Source organism: Gigantopelta aegis, chromosome 12 (assembly GCF_016097555.1).
Source record: "Gigantopelta aegis isolate Gae_Host chromosome 12, Gae_host_genome, whole genome shotgun sequence".
Taxonomy (NCBI): domain Eukaryota; kingdom Metazoa; phylum Mollusca; class Gastropoda; order Neomphalida; family Peltospiridae; genus Gigantopelta; species Gigantopelta aegis.
The window spans coordinates 26784809-26794693 of NC_054710.1; the positions used below are offsets into that span (position 1 = coordinate 26784809).

The 9885-nt window shown below is 38.2% G+C and overlaps 1 protein-coding gene across 1 annotated transcript; it reads right to left on the bottom strand.

Annotated features, from left to right (window-relative positions):
* Window positions 1–1416: 1416 nt before the first annotated feature.
* Window positions 1417–7813, bottom strand: LOC121385929. Its single transcript, XM_041516722.1, has 3 exons — window positions 7776–7813; window positions 4726–4919; window positions 1417–4012 (listed from the first exon to the last, which is right to left on the bottom strand). The coding sequence occupies exons 1-3, from the start codon at window positions 7811–7813 to the stop codon at window positions 3057–3059; spliced, it is 1188 nt and encodes a 395-aa protein (XP_041372656.1). The 3' UTR covers window positions 1417–3056.
* Window positions 7814–9885: the final 2072 nt, after the last annotated feature.

Below are 9885 nucleotides of genomic sequence, written 5' to 3' on the forward strand. Positions count from 1 at the left end.
GGCTCATTGCTGGCCATGGCATTTGACAGATGTGCTGCTGGAGGTGAGCATTGACGATTCGTGCACGGTGAGCATGGGCATTGTCGTCCTGAAAAACAAAACGTCGACCCACACGCCTAGCAAACGGGACGACAAATGGTGTCAGTATGTTGTCCCGGTAGTACTGCCTAGTGACCCTTACTTGCACAATATGGAGGGGGGGGGGGGGGGGGGGTCTGTCAGTCAGAGTGATACCACCCTACACCATAACCGATCCACCGTCAAATCTGTCATGAAATCGCAGTGTGACGTTGGCGTGCCGTTCATTTTCGTCGTCGCCAGACCCGACCACGCCTGTCATGGAAGTCATCTGAAAACATGACACGTGACCAGCGACGAATACCCTAGTTCTGACGCTCCCTACACCATTCATGTCTGTGGGCAATGTGACGATTTGTCAAGATGGGCACAACCCGGGGCCGTCAAGCATGAAGATGGGTTGCATGAAGACGATTTCTAATCGTCTGACCCGTAACTCGGACACCAGTAGCCTCATGAAGGTTTGCAACAATTTGATTTGCCGTTTGAGCTCGGTTTCTTAGAGCCTGGTTACGGATGAATCGACCCTGTACTCCAGTCGTTGCCCTGTGACGACCTGAACGGGGTCGATCGTCAACATTTTGGGTTTGTTGGTACCTGTTCCGCAGTCTGATAATCACTGACTTCGAAACATTGACCGGTGGCGTAGTGGTTAGGCCATCGGTATACAGGCTGGTAGGTACTGGGTTCGGATCCCAGTCGAGGCATGGGATTTTTAATCCAGATACCGACTCCAAACCCTGAGTGAGTGCTCCGCAAGGCTCAATGGGTAGGTGTAAACCACTTGCACCGACCAGTGATCCATAACTGGTTCAACAAAGGGGCATGGTTTGTGCTATCCTGCCTGTGAAAAGCGCAAATAAAAGATCCCTTGCTGCTAATGGTAAAGAGTAGCCCATGTAGTGGCGACAGCGGGTTTCCTCTCAAAATCTGTGTGGTCCTTAACCATATGTCTGACGCCATATAACCGTAAATAAAATGTGTCGAGTGCGTCGTTAAATAAAACATTTCTTTCTTTCTTTCTTTCGAAACATTGAAGGTGTTGGCCACTTCACGCTGACTTCTGCCCGTTTGCAGCAAGCCAATAGCCCGTAGACGCTCATCGCGTTGCATACGCCGCATAGCAAATTCAAACAATAAAAATGGACTAAAAACAAAACAATAACAACTGTATGATTAATAGAATGAAAAGGATTGACAGAAATAATGTTCCACAGTGATATATATATATATGTGTGTGTGTGTGTGTGTGTGTGTGTATATACACACACACACACACACACGTATATATATACACACAAGCCCGTAGCCAGGATTTTTGAAGGGGATTTCTTTTTGGTATTAAAAGGGCACTGGCGAGCGTAGCGAGCAACACTTGGCTGGGGGCTGCCTAGGGACCCCGGTGGGGTCCAGGGCCAAAGCCCCTGGTGGGGGTTAAGGGGGCAAAGCCCCCTTGAAGCCCCAGCATTTTTGACAGTTACAGGCCTTATTTAATTGATTTCATAGGCCAATAAATATATAAAAAAAACAGGCAATTAGTTGAGATTTTTTAATAACAATAGAGAAAAACCATGGGTCATGCACCAATAATCCTAGTATGATATAAACTCCAAAGGGTTACAACCAACCATGAACATAAATGGCTTGCATCACTTTGGATTTTGTACCATACTGTAATTTCTTAAGACAGAATCAGTAAAATAAAGAACTTTGAAACAGATTTGTATGTCTTGTTATTAAGCATGGATAATGCTAGTAAACTGCATTCTTCTAGGTTGTTTCCTACAAAATATGTCAGTTACACTACTGGTTGGAATTTCTGTGTCATAATGTATGTGCATCATTGCAAGGGAGGTTAGCCGATCTTGACCCATGCTGCACCGCATGTAGTTATTGAGCCTTCTCATGGCACTGAAGCTACGTTCACAAATGCAGGATGTCACAGGAATGACACAGGCGATCTTGAGAAGAATAAAACATATTTGGAAATTGCACTTCATTACACTGCTTAAGCGCATCTGCACAGTTGTTGGGAATTTGTGCAGAATCTGGCAACTTCTTAAATTTCATTTGCCAACCGATTAATTCTTCTTCCAGAACTTCTGGGCAAGGCAAGTCATCGTCATACAACTCGGCACAAGCTTTGATGTCCGCGTAGCCGATATCCTTGGTTAGAAACACACTTGGAACAAGTGCGAATAACTTCGAGGCCTTAGAAACATCGGAGAATTGGCTATCAAGTTCTGCAATGATATGATCGATAAATGGAATTGCAGTATGCCTTAGATAGTACTGCAAAGGGCTACTTGACACGGCATTGTCACGGTGCATCTGATTTTTCGCAACCCGTGGTACTGTTGGTTCAGTGCCAACTGAAGCAGCTACAGAAACAGCATGCTGGTACACTCCTTCAAAGTAGCTATCGAAATCATTTCTTATTTCCTTGTACTCTTCCTTTACTCCATCGATCATCGAAACAGCACGTAAAGGTAACGATGAATTGAACATCACACAGGGAATTGAGAAGACATGATGCCCTGGCCTTGCTGTTTCTATCCCAGTTACCATTCTGAGCCAAATCTGCATCGAAACCTTCATCGTTATGCAGGCCATGAGCGATAACTTCCAAACATTTCACTATGTAGATATATGCCTGGTAGAAGTGCTGGTACGCTCGGTGTCGTTCTGCCTATCTCGTCTTGCAGAGGTCTAGCAGAGACTTCCTTCTTGATGTATCATGGGGATTGCAAGTCCGAATGATGCTCGATAGGAGGGCCTCGCGCTTAGGACTGCTGTTGAAGAATAATGATGTCTCTTTTAACTTGTCCAACATGTTCCTTACTGGTGTTAATGCAGAGACGTGTGCCAGGACTAGATTAAGGCAGTGACTGCTACAGTGTGTATAAACTGCTAATGGGGCTTCTTTGCGTATTCTTGCTTGAACGCCAACAGTGTTGCTAGACATCGATGCAGCACCATCATAACCTGGTCCTCTTAGGTTTTCGACAGGTAGGCCTGCGTTTCTTAATGTTGTTAACAGTGTACATGCCAAGGCTTCTCCAGTAATTCTGATCACAGAGACAAATCCCAAGACAATCACGCACATTATTTTCATTGTCAACAAACCTGAGGCATATCGATAACTGTTCTTTGTTGTGCGTTGTTATCTCATCAGCCATAATGGAATAGAATTTAGCTTGTCTAACTTCATCAATAAGTGTTGCTTGTAGGATGTCTTCACCAATTATGTTTATCAACTGATTCTGAATGTCGGGAGATATGTATTTACCATTCTTTTGCCTTGCATCCTTAAGATGATGGTTTAGAACTTCATTGTCTCTACTCATTAGCTTAAGTATTGCCAGAAAATTCCCCGGGTTTCCTGACTGGTCATCTGCTTCTGCTTCTCCCCTTAAGGCAATACACTGCCTCCCACAAAAGACAATTGCTTCAACAATACATGACAATATTTCTCGGTTTTCACGTATCATCTCCATTTTCTTCTCCAGAAGTACTGGTACCACTCTATCTGTATGCAGTAAATGCTCTTGAAATATTTCAGAATCAGTAATAGCATTAATGTGTGGTTTTGAAGTCGCATGATCCTTGAAAACATGAGAACATCGTGTCCATTTGGTGAATGGCAGATTTACAATGGAGCCTCTACTGCTACGGTCCTTTCTAAAGAGGGCACAGTAAATACAGAAGACACCATCAAGCCTTGCACTATAGACAATCCATGGGTACTTTTCAATCCAAGAATACTTAAAAGAACGATTACAGCCATTCACGAAGACAGCTGGAAAAGCATACCTCGAGTCTGGTCGATAATGCTTTTGAAGCAAATGCAAAGTCTGAGCATCACTCATCTCTTTCAGTTTAGCAGTTATTTCTGCAGCTGAAATTGTCGCATCAATGAACTGACCCAAGTCATCTGGAAGAGGAACATTATTATTATTGTTATTTTTATTTTATTACCCCAGCGGTCACTCATAACAGGGAAAATATTTTCTCAGTGAGAAATATTCTGCATTTGTCTAACGAACAATACTATTAGACAATTTGACGCTTACAAACCAATGGCTTTGTCTGTACTAAATATGACGTCATCACGATTTGACAAACACACACAATGACGTCATGTAGTTTAAAGAGTTTGCGTTTACGGCTCTCTGTTTTTGGTGTTAAATTTATAACAAAATGTCATTTTAATGCAATTCATTATAGATTTTGAAGCAGAATAGAGAGAAACTGTGTGTTTTTGAAAATTATCTATAAACGTGATTAAATTACAACGTTATAGTAATTCTCAGAACAGTGCGTAAAGTGGTTTACATCGTTCCTATACAGGTCGGCCTTCGTGCATGTGCGTGGAAAATAAAGGTTTTTAAAGAAAAAATAGCTGAGGTAATAAATAGACTAACAAACTCGGTACCAGTTATTATCAAATTTATGTCCCTTGTGAAATAATTTTCATTTGTCTCGTGACAACTGAAAATTATTTCACTCAGGACATAAATTTGATAATAACTGGAAACTCGTTTATTATCCTCTATATAGTTACTGCAAGTATTGATTGAGGCAGAGTATATTTTAATGTCTGTCTGTTGACATCTTACAAATTTAACTCAAATTTAATATGCATACCATAGAGTCTTTCAACTGATTGAAGATCATCATCATTGCTCTCGATCACTTCAATTTGGTCTGGATGGTGTCCACTGGATTCTGAAGTTGTGTCCACTAGACTTTCTTGCAATTCATCGCCATGGTTTAGAAGATGAATTTCATCAGAGTTAGTAGCACTACCAGAAGCATCGGTAAATGAATCAGATTGAGGCCTATTAGTAAGAAAATAAAACAAGCATTGTAAGTTCTAAATTTTCTGAAGAATGACAAGCCGTGAGCCGGCTGCCCATAAATTATAATTGATTTTAAATAAGTCCATGATGATGATAGTTAAAAGTTTGTTTGTTTTGTTTAACAACACCACTAGAGCACATTGATTTACAAATCATCGGCTACTGGATGTCAAACATATGGTAATTGTGACACGTAGTCAGAGGAAACCCGCTACATCTTGTTTCATGTTGCAAGGGATCTTTTATATGCACTTTCCCACAGACAGGATAGCACATACCACGGCCTTTGCTATACCAGTCGTGGTGCACTGGTTGGAACGGAAAAAAACCCATCAGAGAATTGGTCCACCGAGGCGATTCGAACCCTACGAACCCCCCTGGCTACGGGCTTGACACACATGTATATATATATATATATATATATATATATATATATATATATATATATATATATATATATATATATGGTCGTCAATGGCTTAATTAAAACGTGGTATGTAACAGGTCCGGCGGAATGTGTGGGTGGAGGGGGGTTTGACATAGGCTAGATTGAGGGAGCAAAGCAAGCACTTTTTCTAAGGGGTTCGGGGGTATGCTCTCCCGTAAAAAAATTGAAACTAGATTTCCTGAAATGCAATTTCCTGCATTCTGCAAGTAAAATTCATCTCTGCCTTAAGATATACTACCATAATATGTTTGATTCAGCCCCCCCCCCCCCCCCCCACACACACACACACACATCCACTATCCCTGCTCCGCTGTCTGTTTTACCCCTAATTTTTCATATAGCCGTGAAACCCCAAAACAACAATAAATAAATAAATAAATAAATAAAATGGTTGTAACAAGACAAAAACCAATCAGTTGATTTGATCCACCGAGGTGGTTCGATCCTGCGACGCAAGCACTTCAAGCGAGCACTCAATCGACTGAGCTAAATCCCGCCATAATTTTAGATGACGTCACAGAAATACATGGGTGTCTTTTTTTTTCTTGCTTTTTCTTTTTTCGGATTCGTGCACACCATTTTGCTTAACTGTGATATATATTGACTTTAAAAACAATAGACTACGGTACTAAAAGTGAGTTCCGTTTAATACGTTTCAGGTAATTATCTATAGTGAACAAACTGGCGCTTATTTGTACTGTGGTTGCGCGGAATTTTGTTAGATCGGTGATGGATAGAGTTTCCTCCGTAGCTTAGTTTAAACTTTTAAAGGCTTTAACTTTTGGCTTCGTACATGTAGGGCAAAGGCCCTAGTATTCGATCACTTAAGAACAACAAAAGGAATTCTAATATTTTCGTTTTATTAGCATTTTCCGATATATTTTCCCCCTTCTTACTGCCAATATCAGGCGCGAAATCACGGGTGGGTCGGTGACACCACTGCTTCCGGAATTATAGGTTTTGTGAGGCTACTCATTTAAATTGCTTATTTATTTCTTTATTTATTAGGCCTAGCTTTTAAAAAAAAAAATCCTATTTGTTCACATGTATTGTCGGTGTCCCTAACTTGGGCTTCAAATAATGTTTGATTTCTGGCGCAATCAACATCCGATTTGTTCAAATTGTTGTCGTCTGCTTGTAACATTTGTGAGGTTTTTCTTCACATTTTCTTTAACAATACAGTAAAGACAAGTAAGTATCTATAGTCCGTCCCACAATGAACGCCCTTTCCCATGCTACTTTTTTTTCTTTTTTTTTGTCTGAGCCAATTGTTTTCTAAATAATATTGGATACAAAAATAGTTGTTTTTGGTTATTTTTTAACTCTTCTTCTTAAGTTCTTACTTCAAATTTGGACCGCGGACACTTTTTAAATATAAGAAGAATGATAATGATTTTTGCTGTACTGATGGAATACATTTTAAAGAACTATTTTCAACAACAAAATTTAATTGCCCCCTAGTTCCCCCTAAAATGGATATTTTCCATTAAGGGGAAATAACTCAGTTTAGCAAATATTTACAAGACCGAAAAAATTGGCACAGTGAAATGTTTTTAAATTTAAGCCTTATTTTGGGTTTTAATACCTTTATTAGCATTTACCCTATAAATATTTTCAATAAATTGTCATTAAAATAGTCCCAAATGTTTTTTCAACCCCAAAAAAGGACCATTCACTTGCTTGCCTCAAGAATATGGTACATGATTCAGTTCCAGTATATCTGTTAATAAGTTTTCTAAATTAATTAAATCAATATAATTTGACATTACATGTATATAGCATAATACATATAAAATAATCAATCACGGATCCAAGGAAAGGGTTTTAGGGGGTGTATTCTGCCCCCCACCCCACCCCCACATTTTAAAATGCCTGGAAAATCCAGTTTAGTTTTTTAACAGATACATATAAATGGGTCATTCCACAGAAAAGGTAAAAAATTATGAATGATTTTGTCCCGATCCATTTATTCAGTAAAAAATTACTTCACTTTTATCTTTTATATGAAAATAAATATTGTGGATCATGCTTTAGCAAGAACTTAAACATTCATCATTTCAATAATAATTATTTCACTGAAACTGATAGTCAAAAACCTTATTTTGTCAAATTTGTCTACTAAGTTACTGTCCCAAACAGTAAGTCTATACATACAATCTGTTGTATGAAACAAATAAACAGGTAGTATTATTTTTCATTCAAAACCATTTTATTTTAGATAGTGTCCACTGTTGAAATCAATTATATAAATGACACAGTTGTTGAAACTATAGAAATTATTTAGGATTTACTTTGTGTCCCTATTTATTATGTCCACTATGTTATTATTTTATTTTAGACAAGTACAGTCACTGAGAGATACATATGGAATGTTTTTAAATACTCACCAGATGGCATTGCAATTCCTGTCAGTAATGAGAAGCATGGTTTTGATCAGATGTGACACATTACTAATTTATTTTCAATTTTGGAAACGCGAGTCAGTCGTACCTTTATTATATGTCTGCAAGGTTACCAATATAGTAATCCACCAAGATATTGACTAAGTTTGACTATTATACCACAAAGTAGGTTAAGTATACCAAAACCTAAAACAAAAGCCTGAGTGGTAATATGTCAGACTAGCAAGGTCATAGGATGAGACATTTAAAAAAATGTCTACTAGGTTACCGTCTGCTAAGTTACCTTCAACAAAGTAACTTAGTAGACCAGTGTTGGTAACCTACTAGACAAACAGGTAGAAATGCCATCATTACATGGAGTTATCGTTAAAATGTTACTATTAATACGTCTCCTACATGTTTATACTGAATAATAGTTTACCTATTTAAAATGTAGTCCTAGAATATTAGCTTTACTGTAAATTTGTGACACTTTAGTAACATAGCGGACAACGGAGTAACTTAGTGGCCACACTGTCAGCTAGTATATCAGTTACCAGTATAAAACACATCACAGTTGTCATCACATTGATTTATACTAATAGTTAATGATGGACACATACACATGTACTTGTTTTCAGGTATTTTAATAAATACAGGTAGATTTTATTTAACTACTACCAGTGTACCAGTTAATGACTATATACCGTGTTTATAACATTTGCAGAGTGCCAGTAAAATTAGGATGAACTTTTTTATGTGGAACTAGGACAGTCAGAAGTCAGAGATGTGTACCAATATATGAAACATTTTAAGGGTGAGGTGTTATGGTGTGCACTGTATTAATATTTCGATTTTGTGGTAATATGTTGATTAAAATAATGGTTATACATATAGCTGCTGTATGCATTATTGTGTTTATTACTAATGGCATCTTTTCAGTTCGATTTAGTGATATATAATATCCTGATGTGTTCTCTACCTGGCACATGAAAGTGTCACCGAAGTAAATAATAATAAATATAAAATTAACAAACAAAAAATACCCCCCCCACCCCCCCCCCCCCCCCCCCCCCCCCCCCCCCCCCCCCCCCCCACTGAATTCTGACCAGGGGGATGCCAGTTATGTTTGTTCAATAGCTGACCTGTGCAAATGCAAATACATTCTTTCTGCAGAGTTGTTATATTCTGACTTCTGTAGAGTCACATTAATTTTTAAATACTCAAACTACAACACACATAGCTCATCAACACTGAAGTGACTGTTGGTGTCACTTCTTGTGTATATAACCCCATGGGTCGCTGTTGATGTGTACATTCCTTATTCTTGTACCTCAAACTACTACAAATGAAGGATATTCATGCATCTTTGCATTAAATGTATCTGGCTGTATTTTGTTTTTACAATTCAGTGTTAAACTAGGCATCATAAGGTTGTACAATGAGACAGCTATACAGGTGGAGTGCATTCTGCCTCAACAATAAAGACATTTATGGGTATATTTATGAAAACTGTTTGTCTCCTTCCCAAACCAACCGCTAATGGTAGTAAGCATAAACAAACTGACACAGTTATGAGGCCAGATCTTATAAATAATATAAGCATGTACACATGCATGCATTTAACATATAAAATTTCAAAAGTGTTGAAAAATAAAAACAGAAATAATATATGATTTTGTCAGCTGAAGTAAAAATTTTAAAAAGATGTGTATTGGCTTGTAGTTCAATTTTGTATTTATTATATTGATCCATTAGGGTTTCTGCCAGAGGGTAAAATGGGTATGGCGCCATACCCACATTTTTGGGTAGATTTTTGTTTTAATTAATATTTTTGACAAAATTAATTAATCTTGTCAGTACTGTATGATTGTTTTAACCCTAGCCCAAAACTTAACCCATTTTCTTTCTGGAGGAGGCCCTCATACTGTGGTTGCATTCAATTCCATAGCGCCATACCCATACATTTCTTTCTGGCAGAAACACTGTCCATGGAACATTTTGTTTGATTCCAAATATTATGATATTCATGCTGAGGTGTCTTTAATCATTCATTTACTCATTTTAATTAAATGTGTAGCAGTTACGATTTTAAATGCTATTTATTGTCAATTCC